The sequence below is a fragment of the Pteropus medius genome, unplaced genomic scaffold (genome assembly GCF_902729225.1).
Source record: "Pteropus medius unplaced genomic scaffold, Ma_sr-lr_union100, whole genome shotgun sequence".
Classification (NCBI taxonomy): domain Eukaryota; kingdom Metazoa; phylum Chordata; class Mammalia; order Chiroptera; family Pteropodidae; genus Pteropus; species Pteropus medius.
In genome coordinates, this window is record NW_024351730.1 from 22,249,213 (window position 1) to 22,275,527 (window position 26,315).

Below are 26,315 nucleotides of genomic sequence, written 5' to 3' on the forward strand. Positions count from 1 at the left end.
TACAAAGTCTAGGATCAATGAAGTATAAATTTGGATGGGGATTAAGTTAATTAGTTAAGACTAAAACTGAGCATTTGAGGCTAGGTTTTCTGACTTCCACATGAATGTAGTTCTTATAATAAAATTTTGTTAATTTATGGTTACAAAGAAAATTCTTTTCATGATATTTAAAATACTCATAATTCTCTCTACCATTTGAGTCAAACTTGGAGAGAAAACCATGTACATAATTTAAAGCAAAAGCAACAACAAAATGAAACAAAATGAAAAAGAATAAATTACAAATTACAGGGCAAAAAAGCAAGAGGGGGATAAAAGTAGGCATTTTTCACATGTAACGGTTACCATTACCTTTTCCAAGTCTAACTCCTCTAACAAAATGCTGGCATTTTTGTTTGCTTCAGCAGCCTGTCTATCTTTGGCTTGTACTATTGATTCCATACAAAGATGACACTTCTTCAGCATTTCCTAAAATGAAAAATTAAGATGTTTCCAGCCTCAAAAAACAATTCACATTTAGAGAGATTCCTGAAAACATGAGGATATTAATTAAGGTACTTTGAATGAACATAAGCAATAAAGATCAGTGGTAGGGCCAAAAAGAGTGTAAATAAAAGCATATTTTTAAAAATACACAAGCAAAGAGCCTCTACTGTTCTTCCAAATAATATCCACTTGACTGCTACTTTGGAAACTAAATTTTTTACTCCAATAATTTAATATAAGAAATTATACAGCAGAGCTGTAATAATTTACGTCAGCTGATTAATGGGCTTAAGGAAAAGGTCAATGTAAAAAAAAGAATTTAAAACTTTAAAATACTTAATTGGCAAGAACTGTTCTCATCTCACAGATTTAGGCTTTGTTGCTACAACTTCATATGCAAGAATCACTAAAAAACTCATAGAAACAGGTATTAATAGACTTTTCTCAGTGATTTCATTTGAAGAGTAGTGTTTCTGACAGGAAATGGATATTCCTCTATTAAGACAAAAGCCTTATCTTTAATATTATCTCCCCTCCAAAAAACACAGTGATACCCAGGAATACTAATTATCATAGCAGAAGCTAAAGGCAGGCAAGACAGTGAATTACCTATATTAAATAAAACCTATAGGGGAAAGCTGCTCACTATTATGTAATACCTGCTGAGAAAGCTTAATAGAAAGACCTTTTTAGATTTGTTGATCGCTTTGGATTTTCAGAGCATATAAACTCAGAATCAAAACGTCACCAGGGGAAATACCAATTAGATCTCTAATAGGATTTATTTTCCCTATTTTTCTGAAAAAGTCCTAGCCAGTTCATTCTTAAGCTGACAGTTACTCCAACTTTTATATTATGTTGAAGACATTAAAGTTTTCTTGCCATGATTAAAAGTGCTATGTTCATTTTCGTTTAGGCATTAAATAAAAAATCCACTGGGCTTGTTCTTCTCAGAATAAACATCAGTCTAGATAAACATATAGATTATAGCAGTAATGAATAACTATTTGCTTTAGATGAGCAGTCCGCAACCTCTTTTGCACCAGGGGCCAATGCTCCTATAAGAAGCTAATGCCCGATGATCTGAGGTGGAGCTGAGGCAGTGATGCTAATGCTGGGGAGCGGCTGCATATACAGATTTGCTGGCCCACGCTCATGTCCTGCTGTGCAGCCCCCGTCCTAACAGGCCACAGATTGGTACTGGTCCCTGGCCAAGGAGTTGGGGACCCCTGCTTTAGATCATTTAGTGTTCATATAAAATCAAATTAGTTCGGTACTATTTAAAAAGATAATTCTATTGCAGAGAATGTTTTATTGCTTCATTAGGTAAGTATCTAAAGAGTCTCTTAAATAGCATACTTCATTCCCAAATACTAGATAAATGAAAATTGCTATATGCCACACATTATTGCTCAAACTAAAACTGTTTCTTAGCGTGGGATATATGTATATAAAACCAAATGGGATCCCTAGCTCAAACAGTGGGGTGAATTTCATCAATATATTACCTTATCAGTGATGGTTGCTATGTATCTCATACACTCAGAATCTGATGGAAACTGATTGACTTCTTTGACTAAGTAGCGCACCACCTTCACATGACCCTAAAAAATAGATATTAATGTCAGTTTTAAAACAGACTTTAACAGGATTCAGTAAATCTACAGTCTGTCTTAAGATTCCTTTGACAATAGCGCTACAAAATAAAGATTTAACTGGGTATTTTTTGCACTATAAATGAAAAAGAGGCTTCGGTTTGAACAAGTGAAATCTACATTGTTCATTCTCATTCCACCCTCCAAAAAAGTACTGAATAACCCTATTTTAAAATCTAAATCACTGAATTGAACACACACACAGAGAGATACACCCCAAAATTCAGAATGAAGAAATGGGGGATATGTCTGAAAGAAAAAAATTCTTCTTTTTTACCCAGCTAATTCAGTAGAAATGAGAATCCTGTTTCAATTCTAAGCATCAAATGAATAAATATAACAATTTTGTTCCTTCAGATAAAAACTGAATGCACAGCACTGTACTAGGTAGTATGAAAGAAATAAAATATACTTTCCTAAAGCAGGAGCTATGATTGTATTATTCACGATAATACAGTTCACTAAGTAAAGTCCTAAATCTTCAGACCAGATTTCAGGAGGCTTTCCACTCTCTCCAATCCACATAACTGCTCTCAGACACAGCACCTATAACTTAGCCAGTCTGGATAAACAGCTGTTTATATTTAGTATACTTCCTCAATTTTATCTATCTCTTCCTTTTCATTCACCTGTACCTTTTTAAACTACACTTATCTTTTAATGAATAGCTCAAATGCCATTTTCATCATTCTTTGATATCTCGCCAATACTTCTGTGGTATTTAAACTATTTATATGGGACAACTCACAGTTACTTGACTGTGTGTGTGTGTTTCACCCCTTGATTAAATCACACATTTAAAAAAAGTATGGCTGCTGCACTCTGTACAATGTAATATCCCAAACATTACAATTGCACATGGTAGGCATTAAAAAAAATAAATAATGGAATGAATACAAGAGTATAAAAGATAAGCACTATTCTTAAGAATCTATGTTTATATGGAAAGATAAGATATATATGCATGTTAAACATTAGAGTAGTAATAGAATATTATCTGTCAAAATGAATGACGAAGATAACGGATTATAGAACTTCTACAACTTTTAAGAGATTATAATATCTGAATGTGAGCTCAAACAGGATGGGAAGAAGTCTTATATAAAGGAAGATTTAAACTATACCCAAAGAATGAGTAAATTTGGAAAAATTAGGAGGGATGTGAGCAGTTCTGAGATGAGAAGAAAGGTAATGTGGGAAAAGGGGACAAAAAAAAGACCAAGCAAGAAGACAATTCCACATTAGGAACTCTAAGAGCACTAGATTATGGTGAGTTTGAATAACAAACTAAGGTTGGATTTCAAAGTATTATAGAGATTGGGGAGACAGGAAAAGATTATTGTAGAAGATACTAACATAGTGGAGTGGTTAGGAGCATTAACTTGATAATGATATGCTAGCTTGTTTGGAGAAGAGGTAGACAGCCAGTAGGAAAGAATAAGTTTGATTGGTGAGGAAAAAGAAATACAGAGTCAGTGGCTAAGTAATCTAGACTACCCACGGAAGAGGTGGTATAAAGAACAGGTGTCAAATAGAATACTAAGGTAGAAAGGAAGAGATGATTTCTTGCAATTTATATAGTAAAAATTTTCAATACAACAAAACAAGGAATTTTACCTACATGTCTCAGAATGACAAAACTCAAAATTATAATCCCTGATAAATTAATGTTTTCCCCAGAAACAAACTAAAACTGCATTTAAGAGATCAAACAAATCATTAAATCAAATTACATATAAATAGCCCTATTCTATGCACTAGAGAAAGGGAAACAAAGTTTCTCTTGCTATCACAAAATTTATTTCTACTTCTGAATATAGTACACTTGAGTTTCAGTAATTTCAAATACTGGCAGCTGGGTTTTCATTATTTAATTCTTTTTTTTTCAGGGTAATTAAAGTCAATGATTAAAAATAAATTTTTAAAAAATTTAAATTTTTATCTTTTGTGCTAACACAAAAAAAATTCATAAACAAATAATTAGTTACTCAATTAGATTTTATTTTGTGAAAGGTTAACTAGATTCTGAAAATATTACTTGGAACAACTTTTTAAAAGTATACTTAGCTTTAATGTCCAATATGAGTAATATTAATAGCTTTTTGAGATACCTGTCTCCCTTTCAATGTTGCCATAAGATTAAATATTTGCTTATTACTTTGCTGCTTTCATCACTGATGTGAAATCCTGAAATGAGAGTCTATGGTGATCACTAAACTATGCACTTCATAGCCTAACTGACAAACATCCATGTGAATGAAGATGAAAGACTTCTACCTTTCTAAATGCTGCCATAAGAGGAGTTATCTTGCGGTTATCTGCTGCATCCACATCTGCACCTGCTTGCACCAATAACTGAACCACATCGAGGTGTCCACCATTTGCTGCTAGCCACAATGGAGTGTTCCCCTTCTTATTACGTACGTCAATGTGAGCCCCCCTAAATGAATGACACGGATATCATTATTTAAAATAAAACTGAAAGACAGAGCTAACACTACAAATCAACTATTAACCTGTAAAAATATTCTGTAGATTAAAATTGCTTAATATTCAAGGACTAAAATACATTTCTCTCAAAATGACATTATAACAAATTTCTAGTCATCAATTAAAAATGACTAAATTAAAAAATAATTGTATAGTAACAATTGCTTTTTATTTTAAAAATGACTACATAATTCTGAGTTTCAAATACTGAGAAAACGTTAAATTTTACTTAGTGCAAAATAAAGGTACGTCCTGTCAATATTATAATCGATATATTAAATAAACAGTATCCTAGAGATACAGATTATTTATATTGAGATTATTTGTATTCATGAATTTGTATTTAGCTTCAGCAAAGAATGAACCTAAAAGTAACATGCAGTTTAGATCTCAGCAGGCATAACAGATAAGACTCAAGGTAAATAGCAGTGGTGATAATAGCTACTAGTAAATACTACTGCTTAGGACACCATGCAAAGGTTTTTAGGAAATCCAATTAAGCAGACAAGCATGCTTGGAAGACTGGAAGGCAACTTCGAAGTGAGTGAAAGCAGAAACTAATCTGAATCTTGTCTGATACTTTGAACTGTCACTTAAAAGCTCTAGTTACTACAGAGAACAAAAAAACTAACGATGAAGATTTAGATTATTGCCAGACTGAAGACTTGGAGAGGTACTCTGCACAACTCAAACTGTGGGAAATGTGAATATGGATGACAATAGTTGAATGTTCAGGTAGTTCATTACAGTACTTTAAAAGTGTATACACATACAAGAAAAGGAAAAAAAATATTTCTAGGTTGCACTGAAATAAATCAGACAATATAGCATAACTCTGGAAGGGTAAAAAATAATAGAGATAGGTTTAAAAATTAAAACAAAACATGTACTTATAGTTTATAGAAGTAATCACATAGTACAATTTGCTCAGAGATAACAGTAATCACTAACACTACCATGTTCACATGTGTAGGGTATAATAATTTCATACCTGCCAATGAGCAGCTCACAGAATTTATAATGCCCTTTATCTGCTGCTATGGTTAAAGCTGTATCTCTTGAGGAGGGCACTGGAGGGGCATTAACATCAGCACCTTTATCCAAAAGAACTCGGCCCACCTCTGCATATCCGCCAGAGGCAGCTTCCATTAGTGGTGTGAGTCCAGTCTAAGTTGCATGAAAAATAAAACACAACATACAAGAGAATGGAAAGAGCTAAAGTGTTAAAGAACAACAATCGGGGGGAGCAATATATAGTACTACTCTTACAAAGACTCACAATTAAATCTCAGCATTGACACTATTTGCCTCTCTGAGTTACAGTATGACCTATCGAAAGATGACAATTTTACGTAATGTCAATTTATTGAAAAAAAATTTGTGTAAGATGCAAGCACTTGGCATCAACTGGCACTTAATAAATGTTCCCTCTTTTCTCTTTCACAATGGTACATATTTTTCAGCTGATAATCCTAATATCATTATTAACTATAAAATTTATTGTTGAGGTATTTTGAAGAGTTAATGCTTCAATGAGTTATACAGAGCGATTTTTCAATTTCTGATTATATGTGAGATAAATATTACTAGAAAATACTAAGATTATACTTAGCATATTGCTACTGTACACCTTAAATATCAAAGCAATAAAGCCATGTATAAATCTCGGACTTTTTTCTTACCTTAGCTCTGTGTTCCACGTTTGCTTTTCTATCAAGCAGAAGACTAACCACTTCAGTTCTTCCTTGGAAGCAGGCTAAGGTAAGGGCAGTGTTCCGATTGGTTTCTATTTGAGCATTTATGTCAGAGCCCATGTCTAATAGGAGCTTAACGGCAGCTGTGTGCCCATTCATAGCTGCTAACATCAGAGGAGAAATGCCCAATTTGCTACCAGTTCTGGAGGTTGGAGGTATGGGGAGAACAAAAGGGAAAATATACATTGTAAATGTCCCAGAAAAACTGGATGACAATATAGAATTTCTATTTCAGGATTTATTTAAGATTCTCTATTTTGCAGGATCATTTAAAATGACAGCTTTTCTCAGCCCTAATAAATCTTTAAGATACAACTAAGACTCTATTAGAAATATTTTACGACCCAGAACTAGAATACATTCTGTATCTCATTCAACATAATGACTTGGGCTGAAAACTGATTATGAAATTATTAGGCTATTATTAAGATGAACTTTCCATCCTAAAGGAATATTTGCTTAATAAAAACTCATAAAGATGTGTTTACTTGTAGTATACCATAAGAAATAGAGTAACTGATAGTTAAATAAAATTAATCTTTAAAATCTCTTAGCAATTTGGATTTTAAATTTATAATGAAGGCATTTCCTAAATATGGCATTAAAAAGATAACTGTTCTAAAATCTCTTTAACATAACACTTTAAGTGGTTTGTGGAGAGAAAAATAAAACTTGCCTAGAATTAATCTCGGCTCCTGCATTTAGTAATATTTTGATAATGTTCACATAGCCACCAGAAGCAGCCAGGCTTAGAGGTGTGTAATCAGAAACATTCCTGTGTTCTTTATTTGCCCCTCGAGCTAACAACAGCTCCACCACCTGAAAAGAAAAAGGAAAAAAAAAGTGTTTTCTTCTTATGATGAGATAATTCGCAAGACATATATTCCTGATTTCTCTTTTTGTTCTGGTATATTGTACAACAAAAGAAAGCAAAGTCCTTCTTTCATCAAACTTGGGAAAAAAATCAGCCTCAAATGATAGCAAGAAGTCTTAGAGCCAACAAAGAGATAGCTTCTCAAGTAAAATTCATTTTGGAGTCTGTTTAAGTGGCAGTGTGCTCATGAAAGATCTGGACCTCGTGTATTGTTGTGCAGTGCTATTCTGGAAATAGTGTTTCTGTGTTAAATAGTGGTAAAATAGAATAAGATTTTTCATTTAAACACTGAATGTCTTTGAAATATTTTTTAAAACTTACCACCACTAAATGTTTTAAAAAAAACTTGGAAAAAAGCTAACATGTATTTTTTCCCATTTTATATGAAAATTTGCAAACGTACAGAAAAGTTGAAAAAAAATGTACATATGCTCGCTACCAAGATTCTATGAGTAATATTCTACTATACTTAACTTTATTACATCTTTGTCTACCACTTTTCTGATGCATTTTATTTCAAAGTAAATTGAAGACAGCTGCAATTTCCCTTAACTATATCAGCATGTGTATCATTAACTAGACTATTATATACTTCTTTTCAGTTTTTTAGGTTAAGTTTTAAATATTTTTAGATGAAACAATAAATGCTCAAAGCTTAAGTGTACATTCACTGAACCGCCAAATGCATAAACTTAATGTAACTTAAATCTCTGGTATGTACTCATGCCCCTTCCTACTCTATCCCACGAATAGATTAGTTTCATCTTAGATTTCCATATAAATGAAATCACAGTGTTTGAATGTCATTTGTGTGTACCATGTAGCATTCTATTAAATGAATATGTGATAGCTTACCTATTCTCCTACTGATGAACAGCTTTGCTGTTTCCAGTTTTGGCAATTTTGAATTGAGTTGCTATGATGATTCTTGTGAAAATATATTTTCATTGCTTACAGGTTCCACCTAGTAGCAGAATTTCTAGGTGTATGTTTAGTTTTAAGAAATCATCAAACCTTTTCCTAAAGTGGTTGTACTACTTATACTCCCATTGATGATAAGTGAGTTCTGATTTCTCCATATCTTTGGCAACATCTAATATTGTCAGTTTTCATTATTTTAGCCATTCTAGTGGGTGTGTGGTGCTATCCTACTGGGATCTTAATTTGCATTCCCTGGTAGCTTAAAATATTAGCATTTAAATGCATAGACCTTTTGTCCATTATGCCATTTAATGTACCATACAACTCTTTGACAGAGGTACTAGTATTTTTATCTTTTACAAATGATGCCTAGAGAAGTTAAGAATTGTTTAAAATCATAGCTCTTACCCTTGTTCTTACTATTAATAAGATATCCTAAAATACTAACTGGGAAATAACAAATAAATGTTAACAAACAGTGCTTTGTCTTACTTACCAGCTAAAACTCTACTCACTAAATAAAGCTATGACCAATTTTAAGTGTGACTTTCTGTCCATCACTTTTGCTTTTAGAGCCAATAAGACTAGGTGGTTGACATGACAAGATCACCTAGCCCTGTGTACAAAAACAAGACCAAAAAAATGGCACTGGTCCATTTTACTTTACAAAGAGTCCCTTAAGCAATAAAGTAGAAAACCCTAACCATATTTCTAAGGTTTCCTGATTTCCATCATGCAAAGGTAACTGGTCTTAGTTATCTCTCAGAGGAAATGGCCTATTCCCAAAAAGTAATAAACATTCAGTATAAAAGAAATTAATTTCTGATTTTACAGTAAAATGATTTTCCAATACTTAACTATTTTAATAACACCAAATCAAAGGAAGTGTTACAGCAAAATTATTACCCTAAAAGATGTCTATAACTGTTATAATCTTATCTATTACATGTTAATAAGAACACAGAGATTATGGTACACTATGGGCTTTAATATTGCTTTGAAAAGAAGGAAATCACTCTCTTTTGGATTTAAAAATTTGTTATAGGCAAGTATTTCAAGCTACGTATGATTGATGATTTCAGTTAAGTCAAAATTTAACTTTTATTATATTTCAAAACAGAAGCATTTACATTTCTGATTGATATAAGCTTTTCCATTTAATGTTATTTAACTGCAAAATTTTCTGCCATCTCATTTCAGCTTAAGATTAATTGAGATCTCTACTTTTTCTGATGTAGTAGAAAGGATTCATCAAATAAGGCAGCTTGTTTTTTACGCTCTTAATATTATTTGGTTTAAAATCCTTTTAGTGTATCAGTCATCTCCACTGTGGAATACAGGAGTAAAAAAAAGATACGAATGTATTCATGTTATCAACCAAAAGGAACAGCACAGTTGGTTGGGACAGGTATTTTTTTGACTCACGTGCAGATCATCTCTAGTAGCAAGTGCATCTAACTATTTACACTTATAATATCTACTCCAAGTATAAAGGAGCAAATATTATAGAAACAGTTGTAACAAAAATTACATATAAAATTATGCTGGCATTATCACTAGGCTCCAATTCTTTTTAATCCGTAAGGGGTCACACCACCATTTATTAGAGTTCCCATTCTTTCTATACAAGAATTATTCTGCCCCTTAAATATTTTTTTTTTAATTTACTAGTTTAGTAAAAACCCTAGTGGGTTTAACTGATTAGAGTTCAATATAACCTGATGTATTATGACAGGCAAAGGGGTGGGGGGAGGCCAGTTTAAGAATAGGAAGGGAGGTAATAGTCCACCAGTTCGTTGGTCAGGGTACTTTTACATATAACATTTCAGGAGGAATGAATAATGACACGGTGTATGGAGTTTGGAAAAGGTATTTTCAAGTTAACAATCAACAGAACAGGACATGTTTCCAATAGAGAACAGTATACTGTTGAATACATACTCAAATATCTGAAGATACAAGAGGGTATAAAAACCTCTTTGCATTAGTTCAAAGAAGAGAGTTAGGAATAGTGGGGAAACTTAGGGAAGGCATACTTCAGACTTGATAAATAGGACATTATAATAATTAGGACGGTGGGGGAAAAAAGGAAGAAAATGACTTTAAGCTTGAGTAGGAAAATGACCTGGATGACCTAGGCTGCCTCCTAAATCTAAGATTCGAAAAATTCCAAAGTGAGAAGTTGCCAATCTATAGAGGCAGGACAATTGGCTAATCAAAAGCCTTAAATCCACTGTATAAAGAATTAGATTTTTAAAATGGATTTAAAAAATTAAATCCAGCTGATTATTAAAAATGCCAGAAGACGACACACAAGGGAGTGTAAATTATACTTTCTTGGGCCTACACATGATCACACCAGCTGTTCTACTCTCCTTAAAACTATAAGGTCATAAGATCTTATCTGAGAACCCTTCCGCCAGAGTTGAGAGCAGGGAATAATTAAAAGACAAGAATCCTCAGAACGACAAAAATAGACAACTCTTAATTCCCTACTAATCTTATACATAGAGAGCAATAAAGGCTGATCTTAAGTACCTTTCCTGCTAGGTACTCTGAGACAGGAAAGATGAGTGAATATAGTAGGCCTTGTTTATCTGGAGCTTACTGATTTGATTTGAAATATCTTAATCATTTCCTTAGTCTGAATGTAGCACACAGGTATTTCTATGGCAGGTTCTACTTTTAGATAAGCAAGATAATAAACAACATGCTTTTTCTGGAATGATAGCTTATGCTCACACTGATACTAGTCCTTTTGCTAACAGATAATAGTTTTAGTTACTGTGATAAATCTAAATGTCTATCCTTTGTTCCTATAAAATCATGTAAGTTAAAGCATACATTTGCTAAACAGATGGAAAGAAAATAAATTACACTGGAGAAAACATTACCTCCTGTCTTCCCCCAGAACAAGCCAAAGATAGTGGTGTGTCCTTAGTTCTTTCTGACTGGGCTTCAATGTCTGCACCATTGTCCAGCAATATTTCAACAACACCAACATGACCAGCTGTAGCAGCCAAAATGAGTGGAGTAAAACCTGGAAAAAAATAATGATCTCACTGCATGCTAATAAGCAAAGGAACAATCCTGCTTGCCATTATTTCTAACCATCGAAATAGCCTAGAAGTAGTATTTCTTCACAGGACACAAATATTCAAGAAGACAAAAAGTTAACGTAAGTAGTTAACCTACCTTTCTTGTCTCGGTGCTCAATACTAGCTCCTCTCTCTAGCAGTGTTTGTACCAGTTCTTCATGACCACCAGCACAAGCAAGTGTCAGCGCCGTGTCATGATTACTCTCAGTCTGTAAAAAATTAATTTTTAGATTAGCTCATTATATAATTAAAAAATGTTAACATGAATTCCAAAAAGGTACATATACCAAATACACACAAACACATATGAACCACTCTGCTGCAGCCAACATTTAGATATTTAAGTTGTTTTTTTCCCACTGGTAACCAATTTGTGATTTTTTAAAGTCTACAAATAGTATCTGAATTTTATGGGCAATTCTTGAAACACACATGAAGGAAAAAAAGTATGATTTTTCAACCATATGCTGTTTTCAACTACAAGAATAAAAGAAATACTGTGGACTCACTCTCACTTCCAGCTATTAATGGCAATTACATGACAGCAATCTTTGAGGACAGAAATGATTTACTCAACTTATTGCCTGGAGACTTTCCAGACTGTAGTGCAGGGAGAGGGGACCCAAACAGCCTGGTGATCTCCCTGAGTAGAAGACACAGAGTTGGGAAAGGTCAAGGTGGCTAGAATTTATGGGGCAGACTACTAGAGAGGAAAGCAGTAAAGAAGGGGAGTACTGCAGAGATCTACAAAGGGTTCCCCTAGAGTCTTCAGCAGACATCTGATCAGCACATTTGCATGAGGCTAGGGAAAGACCACCAGAAGGGATCAGGCTGAACAACACCCAGAGCTTACACAGAGCCGAGAATAGTTTGGTTCCCATCAGCCAGAGCAGAAACCTCAAAACACACAGGATGTCAAGTAAAATCCTCAGCAGTGAAGCCATATTAGCTGTTCTGGACCCATCTACGAAAGCTGAAAACCAAGCCTTAAAATGAAAAAATTGTTTCTAAGTAACTGCATTTGAGAACGAAGCCCCAAAATACTTAAAAGACAAACAAACAAACAAACAAACAAAAAAACCCACATACACAGACACATAATATACAGAATATTTGGAAAGATGACTATATAATTGAGACATGACACTGTTTATACACAATTTATTTCTGACTTCTGCTAATGAGAGTAACTAATACCGGATTCACCAATGGTCATACTCTATCATAGTTTAAATGTTTATTTAGTGAACTACTGAAGTCCTCATACTTTTAGTACTCTAAACTGCGCTGTCCATAAAGCTAACTACTAGTAATATGTGGCTATTAATACTTGAAATATGTCTAGTGTGACAGAAGAACTGAATTTTAAATTTTATTTAGTTTAAATTTTAAAACTGATATCGACTTGGTTTTTGGAAAGCTTTTTAGTATGTCTGGAGCAACATCAACTTGAGTAAATGAATCTACTTTTTCAACTTAATCAAATCTACTTAATCGACTTAATCAAAACAAACCTAAGTGCAAATCAAGTATTTCTAATGAAGTCCAATTTGAGAGATATATTCTAAAAGAGTGACAAACCATCTCAGGCCCAAACTGATGGAGTTTCTGGGATGAGACTTTTGGTGCTAAAATCAGGAGAGTCCCAGGAAAACCAGAATGATTTATTTGATCACTCTAGCTATAAGTGTAACATATATGCTGAATTTTGAAGACTTTTAATATAAAATAAAAATGTAAAATAATTCAATTTTTTTAAATTTTATGTTTAAACAATAATATTATGAATATATTAAGTTAAGTAAAATATATTCTTAAAAGCCATTCCGCCTATATCATTTTTTGCTTTTTTTAAATGTGGCTACTAGAAAATTTTAAAATTACATGTCTTATATTATTTTTCTAATGCACAACACTGTTCTAAGCCATCTTACCTCATTTTTATATATGCACCTCTATTACAGCACTTAAAATCAGTCTTCTCTTATGCTAATGCTGGTTATGTGTCTATCACCCTCAGAGGACTATAAATTCCTGGAAGCTAATAAACATGTCTTATTCATGTTTACGTTCTCCACCTATACGTGATGCTTTGTTAGAAAACAGTAAATAATAGTTAAGTTGCATAATGGCAATAGGGTCACACATTTAAAGACTATTACTAATGAAACAAAGAGCTTTTTTATTTATGTGTTAAATATAAAACGGAAAGGCATATTCTCCCAGAAGGTTGACAGCTCTAAAAACCAACTCTATTATAAAAAAATGAATTAACAAGAGACAAAAGGCAAAATCAGTCGTCAAGAAATAAGAAAAAGCCCACTAGTCAGTGATGAAGAGGGAGACCGCAAAAACGGCTCTGCATAAGAGGCTGGCAGAGAGCAACACTACTGACTGTAGAGATCAGGGATGGCCACAAAAGACATGAATACTTAAATGAGTGACAGCTTTGACTGTCTTCAATATTTGATCTTCATTTCATGTTTACAAAGAAAGAATTATTTCTGATTTCAGAGAAAAGGAAACAAAGGCTCAGAGAAATTACCTTCTTATGGTCACACAAGCTAATAAATGGTTAAAAAACCAAGAAGATCTTGGATAACAAAATTCTGCTCTTCCATTACATCACAGGAACAGTCCTAAGGCACAGCTGACTGAGGTCAATACAAAGTTAAGCCTATCTGTCTTCTGTATTCTTAGTGTATAGACAATCAGTAGGAGTCAACTTTATAATAAAGTTTATGAGGTTTCTAAACGTCTTCAGGGGGTTGAAGAGTAATTTAGGAAAACTGGTGCCAATCTTAAATAGAGAATGAAGACACAAACAAAATTCGAAAAAGATAAGCATAAAAAATTTTAGTGGATCAGTAAAATACTGATTTTTCCCCACACTATAAAACACCAATTCAACCTTTTATATTCAAAGTACTCTTCTAGGTACTCTAGGGTTGACGAAAATAAGTAAATATAGTCCCTGTTCACTAGGAGCTTACCGATTACTATGCAAGGCAAATTTAGCTTCAAACTATGAGAGAAATAGAAATAACGTATTATTAAGAATTGAAGAAAAAGTATTTAAAACTGAGAGAATGGCTGGTCATATACCTGGGGAACTTAAGAGTGGATAACTTCATTGTACTTCTGCACTAAGGGGAAATTACATCAACTAACATCTGATGATAATCTTTTTAAGACAAAAATGAAAGAATTTAAAGATTCTGGACTGAGGCTTCCACTCTCCCACCACCCATCACAAATACAGAAGTGCCCACCCCCAAAATGGTAAAAAAAAAATCCTGATTTGCAATATATCAAGAAACAAAATAACTGAAGTAGAAGTATGGGTTAAAATTAACAATGGCCAATAAGGTACAGTAAAAACATAGGTATTTTAGATACTGCTAATCAAGGAAATAACAATATAGCTAAGGACTTTCTGGAAGGCAAAGTACCACTAAAGTCATACTGTACAGGTTATCAGGTCACATTCTTTGTCATATATCTAAAAGAAACCTGAAAAGATGCTTATTAGAGCTTTGTTAAGAGCTCATCCAGGTTTACATTCTAAAGAAAATTTCCATTTAGCCCACGATACCATAAAATATACATTTCTGTACTATAATTCTGGTTTATAAAAAATGATAAAATTATATTCAATATAACAATATTCTATAAATATCAATATGACTATTCAATTTTGTGAGAACGAAAAAAAAAAAACAAAAAGAAATCATAAGACAAATGTAATATTAAAGGAAAAGGCAACTTTTAATGAGCAGGAATGCAAGTGAAAAACATACCTGAATTGTTTGCAATAAAAGATTTATATCTATTAAAAACATTTACATCTAAAGACTTTGGAAACTATTAGAATTTAAAGGGCTGAATTTATTTAGACCTCCACAACCTTCATAATCCCAAACATCTCATTCTCTAATCATGTCAGGGGTAAGATTAAAAAAGATAGCACTTTAGGGCATTCAATAAGTAAGAATAATCAGTAAAATGGTAAATAACCTGTTTAAAAGAGTGTGTATAAGCAAGTAGAATGCTTTAACGGCAGCATATTACACATCACTATTAACTGATTTTTCAAGGTCTCCTTAATTTCTCTCATTAAATCACTGCAATGAAACTTCTCTGTACTGTAAAACCATCACCATCAGGAAAAGAGAAAAATATCCAAATGATATTTATACCATTGAAGGTAAAAATACTCTTACATACTTTACAGTTTCAGTCTTGAGTTAAATTTAATGTCTACTCTCTTTAAAAGATAAAAATGGATATATGTTAATTACTAACTGGAAAAACAGAAACTTGCATAAGGAAGTATTTATTGTTCTTAATTTTTTTTTGAAATGTACTAGAAAAAGTTATTCCAAGTTCAAGGAAAGCCTTTCAAAGTTTGAGTATAAAAATAACAAGCAGTCCAGCAATCTATGAAAAACATGAGATAAGAAAAAAGGGAGGGGGGCTGGAACACATTTTTACAAGCTACAAACAGAACAACCGGTTCTTTCTCACTTTTAGTGGCTATTAATCAAAATTTCACATAATAATATACAGAAAATATTTAATTCAGTGGTGTTCAACTCTAACCTTCAACCAGATTTATTATTTCATTTAAAGCCAGTAATTCTTAAAAATCTCTACATAATTCCTAATTTCTATATCTACAATACCCATGTATAAGTTTTTTTATATCATTCAAGTTATAAAAAATATTAGTGCTATGCTATCAAAAGGTATTGTAAAATAGTCCCAAATAATTCTTTCCAAGTATCATTTATTGATATTTCCTAAAATAAATTTTGGTAACAGCACAGTATGTGGTATTACTCTTAAAAGTTCTGAAATATCCAGACTTGATTCAATAAAACCATTACATGAGAGGAGAGCCCATAGCACACACCTGCACACCAAAGGTGATTTCTAGTTATATATCATAATAAGATTTGAGGAATCATATAAAGAATGTAAACTCTTATCTTCAGCATCATTCGAGGTCCAGAAATTAAACATGATTCCTGCTAATCCTTGTTAAAATATTAGTTCCTGAGTATAATAATCATTTAAAAGAGTTTAAGGTATGATCATTTAATGAACAATTAGCATTTTTAAAAAGGGTAGTTATACACTTTTTTAAAAAAATCAACATTTCTTTTGTTTTTGTTAAATGAATATTTGATGTAAATATGTAGTGTCCCCAAGGAAAGATTCTAAAAGATGGAAAGATGACATGATCGTTTGCCATCTAAGTGGTGAACTCATTTTCTATAATCTAATTTACCAGGTTAATATACTTCAAATTCAATGTTCATACCTAAGATAAAAACTGAAAAACAGGCAGCACTGTGCAGTAGTTAAAAGCATAGATTCGAGAATCAGAGCACTGGAGGTTTTGAAAGTTGGCTCTACCATAAATAAAATATTGGGCAAGGTAGTTAATATCTCCTAAGTCTCACTTTCCTCACATGTAAAATGTGAATAATAACAGTAGCTACTTCATGGGCTCATTATAAAGATTAAATTGAAGAAGTATCTACAAAGTGTTAAAAATGTGCATGTCAAGACCTTAAATAAACACAAATGAAGGACCCGATTATTACAGAATGTTCGATCTTTCAAAACAGGAAGAATTCTGGATTAATTTTTTATATCACATTACTTGCCTATATGGCACAGTACTATCACACGTAAACCAAAATATCCACTATGTAAAATCTCAAAAAAATTTTATTTTAGGATCTAGAAAAAACTTCAGATGCACTGAGTACAAAAAGATCTTTATTTTTACCTTTTAAAGTACCTGCTTGGTATCATAAAAACTAGTAAGTTATAAAAAAAACTAACATCAAAAATTAAAGGAAAAAATGGTGAACAATTATTTCTGAATATTTATTTTGCATGTTTTCCAAAGCAGAATTTTCTAATGTCTAACTAAACAATTACAGTAAACTCTATGAAAATTAGTGTAATTCAGGTTAGGCTAACCCAACTGAAAAACTTCAGTATAGAGACTACATAAAGAAGGAGCAGATTTTAAAGGAGCCACGATCAAATCTTTTTACATAAGCACGTCTATTAATTTAAAATGTAGTTATTTTTCGAAATTAAAAAAGCCTTTTTAAATATTTAATGTCAACTCTAATTGAAAGAAAACCTTTTAAAAAGTATTTATGTGTAATTTCTCAGAGATTAATTTATAATGCAGTGATGGTTAGCTGAGTGGTGTAATCAGGTAAAATTTCACTGTCACAATAATTTCAAATTCAATAAAATCATGATCATACATGGAGGAACATTTCCTGTGGCTGTTTTATTTAAAAGTTTTTTTTTTTTAAAGAAATCCTTTTACATTTTAGCGAAGTTTTTACTTTTGCTTGTGGATCAATTCTTGATCCCACGAACACTAGAAAATATAACAGCATCAGAACAAAAAAGAGTGGAGGAAAATAATGCAAATTTAATACCAAGTTAAATCCAATTCGTAGTCCACCAAATGAATGTCTCATACTTTTTTAAGAAAGCTGTGTAATACTGTAGTTAAGAAGAGTGAGTGGCTTTGAAGTCAAACTGACCTAAGTCTGACCCCTAGCTCCAACCATATCATAGCAAAATGAAGTTTTAGCCTCAGTTTCTTCATCAGGGAAATGGGTATTTAAGAGTAGCTACTTCAATCTGTGATCTGAAGATTAGAATAGTTCTAATCTTACCAACAGTTCCTAATCTTAAGAACTCAAAAAAAAAAAAATTAGTACATATAAAACGATAAACATTTGAGAAACAAGCAAGAATGAAAATAAAATTCCTTTTTCACAGTATTATCAAGAAACATTTTAATGAAAGGGAAGCTATATTTTCAACAGGTTATGAGTACATGCCCTTAATGTCCTTAATACACACACACTCCCTGAAATTCAGGTTTATAAAGAACTGATCATTTATAAAACTGTTACACACCTATACCTGCTAGGTGTGAATCAAAATATAAAACTATAAACTCCAAATATTTCTCGGTCCTGAAGACAGCCATATACCCTTAACCCATCCAGCAGTCTTCTAAGCTAGCCCTCTTAGCATTTCTTCAGGAGAAAACACAAGCTATCCTATCCTCTCCAATCTTACTTTACTCTGAGATTTCACAGTAAACTAATTTTTAAAAAATTGGGTTTTGTTATTATTTTTACTTAACAGTGTTACAAATACAGACAAACTACACATTTCAGTTGGCAAGATCAGAATTTTCAAAGACAATATAAATGCAATTGAGTACATATGATACACATAAACGGACGAATCTTTTACATGCATTCCATTATGAATTTTAAAGCATTATCTTCTAATTTAAGATTAGAAGAAAATACATGCTAATCTTAAATAAGTTATTTCTTTTTATATCCTCTTCTAAAGTTTGTTTTAAAAAGGTTATTTGATGAACTTGGAAACCAGACCATCACATAATTATTAGTAATAATCTATATTTGGTATTTGATTTTTAAAAATGTAGATTCCAATTTGTTTATAATTATGGCTCAGGTCTCTGCCTAGAGACCAAGCAGTCTAAGATGATTTAAATCACTAATTAATGTTTTTAATGATGACATAATTCTAGTTAAAATCTATCACTCCTGAATTTGGAGCTTACCTGTGCATCAATATCAATGGCAGGGTAGATAGGAAGCATGGCTGAAGGAGAGATGATGGGACTTGGAGTTGGAGTCTGAGGTTGGGAAATGGAAGCAGCGATACTGTGGGTAGGAGTGTTTGACATTGCAGATGCTCTTCCACTGACTGCTGTTGAACAAAATAACTGCACTTAATAAGGATGAAACATTGTTAGGTAAAAGTAAGAAACAATGAAAATATTTAAAGACTTTTTTAAACACAAAGTGTCTATAGGTAGGCTATCATAGCACTAATAACTCATTTTCCTGGTTATTTCTGACTTTGAACAATAGTCCAAAATTATAATAATGCATATTGAGTAATCCACTTTACAAATAAAAATTCATCTGAAAAACAAATTCTCCTCTTATGATATGTAATCATAAAACCTTAATTCAAAATAGCCCTGAAAATAAAAATATTTTTATGAATTAAAATTAAACATAAATGCAAATGGATAGTTTTCCACTATATCTTCTTAATCGGAAAAGGAATAACAGGTAAAATAGTCAAGTTCAGAAGGAGAAAAATGATTTTTACCTGCCAATTTCACACCTTATATTCTAAAATTAATGAAAGTAATATAACTGTTTGGGGAGAACCTTGCTATCCAATCATTTAAAACATCTCCTACTATTTTACTAACAACAGACAGAGGGATAATAATATTATTCTGAATTGTAGCCCTCAGTATGACAGCATAGTCAAATATAAAAATTTGATCCTCACACAGAAATATAGTTCTCACATGTAGAAATTATTCTTGGGGGAAGGGGGAAGGTTAAAATGTCCACCAATCAATCCAGCAATCACACTGACTTATGAGGACAAAATTTAAAAATTAGAGTAGAAATAAATGTAAGCACATAATCATCTTTCAACTACAGATTATTATTAGTTCTTCTAAGTATAATTTTGCCATGATATTATTTTCACCAAAATATGCAAATTAAGAGGGACTAATTAGGTCAGTACTTGAGATGGGAGAACTACAACGGTAGTGGCAGTTGAGGCTACTTTATTCCCTCATCAACTCATTTCTGGAGTTGTTATGTGAACACCAATCCTTTTTCCCCTACTAAAAATGCTATAGCACTAAAATCTGGGCATTAATATTTGAATGGTCAATAGCAGTGCAGATGTGTGCTACCAACGTAGTTATCAACTACATTAGACAGAAAACAATCATGATTCAGAACTGGATCTGAAACCAGGCAAAACAGGTTATGACCCTGCCAAGAACAAAACTAAAATTGACCTTATTATAACAATTATAAACATGATTATCAATTAAGAAATCTATTTTACATGAAATCCTTAGTTCAGGCACAAACATACACTATACATTATAGCAACACACATTCTATAATCATACATTTTTAAGTCCACTTAAAAGCCAAAGGGAAAACAAAGGAGGAAACAAAACAAAACAAAACAAAACAAAACACTTGTTTGAATCCTTAGGGATCCAGGTCAATAGAAAAGGGCATGTACTAATATATTATTAAACTGATCACCTAATAACCTTGATATTATTACTCCATATTGTTAATTTGCATATTAATAAAAAGATCAAGGTAATTTAAATGTACATATTCTATCTATAAATTTCAAACTCATATAAAATTTATGGCTCTTAAAATAGATTCCATATTCTCCTGTAATTGGCTTTTCTCAAATGAAAATGCTAAACACAAAGATTAGCTTAAATAAAATGACCAGCAATCTGCCCAAAGAATTGATTTTTATTTCATGATACTAAATAAGATTAAGCTTTACTGTTAAATGATTAAATTATAATTTACATTTCAACTGGAGTAAGTTCTTTTAAAGAACTTACTAAAACTAGTTTTTTTAATTTTTGGTCAAACTGGTTGTTCTTACCACCTCATCTAAAAAGAGAGAGGAAAAATCAATTCCCTCATTTCAATTCCTTTAGGGGCACCTATGAACTGGTTTACTAATACTAAATAACTGCCTGTCACTCATCCATTTTCTACAATTAAAAGTAAAAACTATAAATATGTAGATACCTGAAGGAACTCTGCTACAAATCCTTACATATGGGACTTCATTCTGGGTTAGATTTGAGAGAGGGAGAGCAGATGCTCAGAAATGATTTAACATCAGGTAGGGAAAGAGAGAACTTGAGAGCACAGCAAAAGCAAGGTGTTAAGGCTGGATAAACAGGGAACTGATTTTGCTTTGGTAAGCATGGAGAACAAGGAAAACAAGATTTTAGCCAGCCAAGTACTATAGAAAAAGATACTGAACCTTATAAGAGCAGTCTAATAAATGGGAACTAACAGATAAAGAACAGAGTTTATGCTGAAGGAGGGAAGACGGAGCCTAATGAGATTGTAAGATATTTAAAAACCCAAAGAAAAAAATGAAAACAGTCATTAATCAACAGAAAGAACAAGTACTATCACAGAAAAAGTTTAAAGAAATATTGTGGAAGTGAGTGCATGAGTATATGTATGTTTATGCATGTGCAAATGCATGATGACAGGAATGGGTTGCAATAGGTAGCTGAATGTTTTTAATCCTGTTCTTCCTTCTGGCCATCTCTCCTTTCCCCATACAAATGAGCATAATAAAGAGGTAAAGTATTTTTATAATATGACAGATGTCATATTTCCTGAAAAGTTATATACTTAAAAAACTTTTTTGTATGAAAACACCTGGAACACATAAGAAGAATTTAATTGTTCATGTTTGATCAATCAATCAACAGAAAAACTAGTTTACAAACCTCTGACAACTCTAATCAGCATAAAATCTATATAACTGGCAAATCATTGTTGCTTCTGACAGCTAGATTCTGACAGCATGTCAAAAAAATTTTTAAAATTCAATGATATGGAATGCCCATTCTTCATTTAATTGAATAAATAACACTTAACTCTACACATTCTTTGTAATTCAATTGACATAAGAGAAAGAATATCATTATGACCTCAATTAATGGCCATGGAAGTAATTATCAATTTGTAGTTTCTGGCTACTGTGCTTCAATTTTCATAAGATATCTAATGTCTTACTAATAAATTGTATTACTAATTATTATAACCAGCTAATGGTGATTAGCAGTGATCTTCAAATCTAGAAAAATTTTATAACTATAAAGAATCGATGAGAATCTTTACATTTCTTACTAACGATTAATAGTATTTTTTCCAAGGTAGTTATTGCAACCTATAAGAGTAGCAGAGACTTTCATTCCACATATTACTGTTGAGGTGATATTAAAAGAGGGCTGGGAAACTTTAGAGCAATTTTTAAGTATAAAAAATCTATCTCTGCTGGTTTCTCAGTTTCTGAATGTCAGCTAAATATCTCAACACTATACAATTTAGTTTTAGTCTTTTAAAAGATAAAGCTAAATGACATATAACACCTCATAATATATAATGCTACTAAAAGTTTCAAAATTAGAAAAATTCAATTATCTTTTAAGTAAAGACCAAAAAGTAAAAAAAGAGAACTATTTATTCCCTTTTTCTTCTTGTCCTTCATTTTCAAATTTTTTTAATAAAGAAAATTCTCCTTTTCAGTATACATTCTTACAGCTTATAATCCTATAAAATCTCACTGCACTACTTTGTTACAGAACTCGTGAAAAATAAGTACCAAAAACTAAAACCATTAAAACAACCTTCTAAAATATTTCTTCTAGCCAATGAAACTAGTTATAATGGAATAAAATTCCTCTGACTATACATTTAAAGAGATGTCATTTATGATACTGACAGGGGACCGCACCTTCCCATAGTACAATTAGAAAGAGACTACACATTAACATTCACAGGGGATAAAATCACTGACATACAGTATAAGCAAACCCTATTTGGTCTGGTACTTTATTATTGTTGTAAAAGTGTTTAAGTTTGTTTGTTTTTTTTTTAATCCATCAGGTCTGAAGTCTGATCCATTAGGATATAAAGTATTTCTGTTCAGAAATAAGCTTTCTGATGTCCTACTAGTTTTGCATTTCAACTATCAATTTCCCAGTTTATTGGTGTGAATACAGAAGCAAAAAAGCCAAAATTCAATCTTAGTATTCTTACATTAACTTAAAGAGAAAAAACAAAAACAAAAACAAAAAAATTAGACATCACCACCACTACTATAAAACCTAGATTCCCAGCCTACCCAGCTAAGCCAGAAAGTTTCAGTCACTTGTATTGAATGAGCTAATCTTTAATTTGACCTGTAACCATCTGAGAACTTCTGAGATTGAACTAACATTTAAAAAAAATATACATGGGTCAAGAGTCCAAAAATAGTTCTCAAGTTGGGTATAGCAAAAACTTCTGGCACACTCTTACTCGCCTTAAGCAAATCATATTTGATACCTGCTCATAACAATATAAACCCACCTGCCATGATGTCATCCAGCGTGTCATTGAGGGTCTGAGCAGGGCTGGCTACCATTAACCCTTGTTGTGTTTCTGTCAGAATTCCTTGCCCCAGCCCTGCCAACTGTGCTTGGCCCAGTACTGGCTGTCCAACTATCACTCCTTGCAGTTCTGTAAGATTTGCGATGGACCCTGGAGGTAAGGGACCTGCCGCCAGAGGCAAAGCTTGAGGCATGGCCAGAGGCTGGATTGGTGCAAAACCCATCTGAGCAGCAGTCTGCTGGGGTTCATCTTTAAGCAAAATGGGATCCACTTGCTGTAATCGTGCATAGTCTCCTTCCGAAAGCTGTTCTCCAACCCCAACAGGAGTTAGTAGTCCCAGATGTTGGCAAGACTGTTGCTGCTGCTGCTGAAGTTGAATTCTTTGAGCTTTAACCTCTAGATACTGCTTTTTTAGCTGCTGCTGCGTTTTCAGTTGTAACTCTCGTTCTACTTTCTGTAGTTCCTCCAAAATCTTTTGTTTCTTCTGAATTTGTTCTTCCCTTGTTTTGTTCAGCTCCTCTATCTTCTCCTTGGTAAGTTGGTCAGCGTGAGCCAGTTCCAAGGACTGCAGCTGTGCATTCTTTTCTATGGCTTCTTTTATCCTCTGTTCCAGTTCTGTTAACTTTCCCTGAGCCTCTTCTACAATGCTCTCTGGAGACTGATTGGTGATGTAACCCTGTACATCCTGGCTGTTTGCTGGCAAATGGCTGCTGGACTTTTGTTTAGAAGCAGCTGTGTGAAAAAGAAACCCCCTCAGAAGTGCACATGAATGGCATCCTCATTACAGAGTTACTGTTGGGAGGTTTAGTGCCAACAGTTATGCACCAAGTTATCATAGCCACAGAAGGTGAGAATGCACTGTTAAGGAGTTTAAAACAAATTCACCTTCTTATCATAAATATAAAATGTATGTATTTTATGTGCATAGAGTAATCTTTGGGAAATTTCAGAATTTTTAAAATATCACATGGCTAAAATTAGATAATAGAGGGATGCAGATTTGTGATATCCAAGTGGTGCAATTAAAGTAAAATCTAAGGCTATGTGTAGATACTTCATCTGGTCATAAAGATGTAAAACTTACCAAAAGAACAGAATAATACTACTAAATTATTCAGATGTAGGGAAAACTTAGACCTCTAAGTCAAGGTTTTTCCACAATTAATAATAGTCTGTGCCTTTTAAACACACACACATACACACAAAGAGTACCCAAACCACTGAGAAGTACCAGGATATTAAAATTCAACTAATATATATGTCTTTGGTGGGGCCTACCATCTTTAAGACTGATAAAGGCAAGATATAAATTCAGATATTCACACAGCTACCTGGCAAGGAGAGAATTGGGATTCAGTTTCCCTGGAAGAAAAGATGCTGGACTACTCCATCCACTGTATCTTCTGACAGCCAGATGAATAAACACATCTGGCTACAGGTACAGCACTCAGCTGTTTGCTATACCAACTGAAAAAGGTGCCAAGACTCTATGTTGTTAGTAGTGACTGGAAAGAGCTGGTGGAAATACTTAGTATTCTTGTTGGTAAAATAATACAGGTAGCCAAAAACCAAAAAATTAAAAACAGATTGGTTCCTCAGGTGAAACTTTTAAAAAAGAAAAACTGAGTCAAACTAGTAGCTGTAATGTTGTGGGACATAACTTATGAACATGCATGGTGTAACATCCACAAATCAAATAAATATGGACCTCAGAATTCTAGAGAAACAAGCATATCTGAAGTTAACTTTGAATTATTGGTTGAGAAAAGGTATCCCAGATATAATATATATATTAAACCAGATACTATAAAATAAATTTTAAGTTTGATCTAATTTGTTATTTATGCCTCATATCATTACAGAAATTTAAGTAATTTACAAAAAATGTTACCCAGCCTCACATTTCAACATGAATAGAAATGCTAGTTATTAGAGGAAATCATAGATAATCAGAACTGCATCAAAGATGAGCATCTGAATTTCTCCTGCTAATACTTCTAATTCTAGCACAAATTAGTGCTAATTAACTATCTTCTCTCCCAATAACATATGTTTTCATTGGTGAAAAAAATCTTTAATTATGCCAACTTAGTAAAATTCATTTTTTGTGGAAAAATAATTTTAAAAGGCTAGGTTTTTGTAATTTTATCATTTTTACCTGGACAACATGTTAGAAACAGTCTTTAGAAGTATAACTGACCTTTATTCCTGATGGGAAGAGTAGTGGCAACATTGGCAGGTGGTTTGTCAGGCTCCTGAGGTGGGACAACCATAGGCAGTGCTTGAACTGGTACACGAGGAGCCTAAGACGAAAGAAACTAATTATATTTCTACTTTTTCTACACGTTCCATTAGATAATATGCTTTAAATGAAGAATAAGTTACTAAGACTTATTTAAAATATTTTTAATGTAGCATTACTCTTTATGATATATTTACTTAAAATATGTTGGCACTCAATTACTTTCCATGATATTTTTGTAATGGACTTTGAATTCAAATAAGAGGACAAGGCAAAATTCTATCAATCTAGAATCTGAATATTATATTAGATGTTCGTTAACCATATCAAGTGCATGTCTATAAAGAGAATTACGTAATAGAACAAAAAACATCTAGTTTAAACTGAAACTATGAGCCAGAGAGAAATAAAGGAGATATAATATAAAATGCTTTAGTTTTCAATCTTACCCTATTTAAATCGTGGGATGGGGGGGTTAACTGAGTGACATCTGGTGGAGGCGCTGAGAGCAAGTTATTAGGATAGTCCAAAAGATAGCAAACAACACTTGTATGGCCACCTTTTGCTGCTTCTATCAACATAGTCGAGCCATCCTAAAAGAGTGAATATGGAAGGGAAAAATTTTTTTAAAAAAAAGTTAACCTACAGAACAATTAGGGAAGATAAAGACAACAGGCTCCAGACACATTAAAATCTTAGGTTTAATAAAGAACACTTTCCT

The 26,315-nt window shown here is 32.7% G+C and overlaps 1 protein-coding gene across 6 annotated transcripts in view; it reads right to left on the minus strand.

Annotated features, from left to right (window-relative positions):
- Positions 1-26,315, minus strand: part of ANKRD17 (ankyrin repeat domain 17) — a 139,109-nt gene that overhangs the window by 29,969 nt on the left and 82,825 nt on the right. For 3 of the 6 annotated variants that reach the window (XM_039845414.1, XM_039845416.1, XM_039845417.1), the window contains exons 13-24: positions 26,044-26,187; positions 25,553-25,655; positions 23,332-24,084; positions 18,930-19,078; positions 11,376-11,487; positions 11,075-11,220; positions 7,062-7,204; positions 6,314-6,527; positions 5,623-5,798; positions 4,419-4,581; positions 1,995-2,090; positions 352-468 (exon numbers count right to left, since the gene is read on the minus strand). In XM_039845414.1, coding sequence (XP_039701348.1) covers positions 352-468; positions 1,995-2,090; positions 4,419-4,581; positions 5,623-5,798; positions 6,314-6,527; positions 7,062-7,204; positions 11,075-11,220; positions 11,376-11,487; positions 18,930-19,078; positions 23,332-24,084; positions 25,553-25,655; positions 26,044-26,187 — 2,316 coding nt within the window. The remainder of the gene's footprint in view (positions 1-351; positions 469-1,994; positions 2,091-4,418; positions 4,582-5,622; positions 5,799-6,313; positions 6,528-7,061; positions 7,205-11,074; positions 11,221-11,375; positions 11,488-18,929; positions 19,079-23,331; positions 24,085-25,552; positions 25,656-26,043; positions 26,188-26,315) is intronic. The other 3 variants (XM_039845415.1, XM_039845419.1, XM_039845420.1) reach the window with 3 other exon arrangements.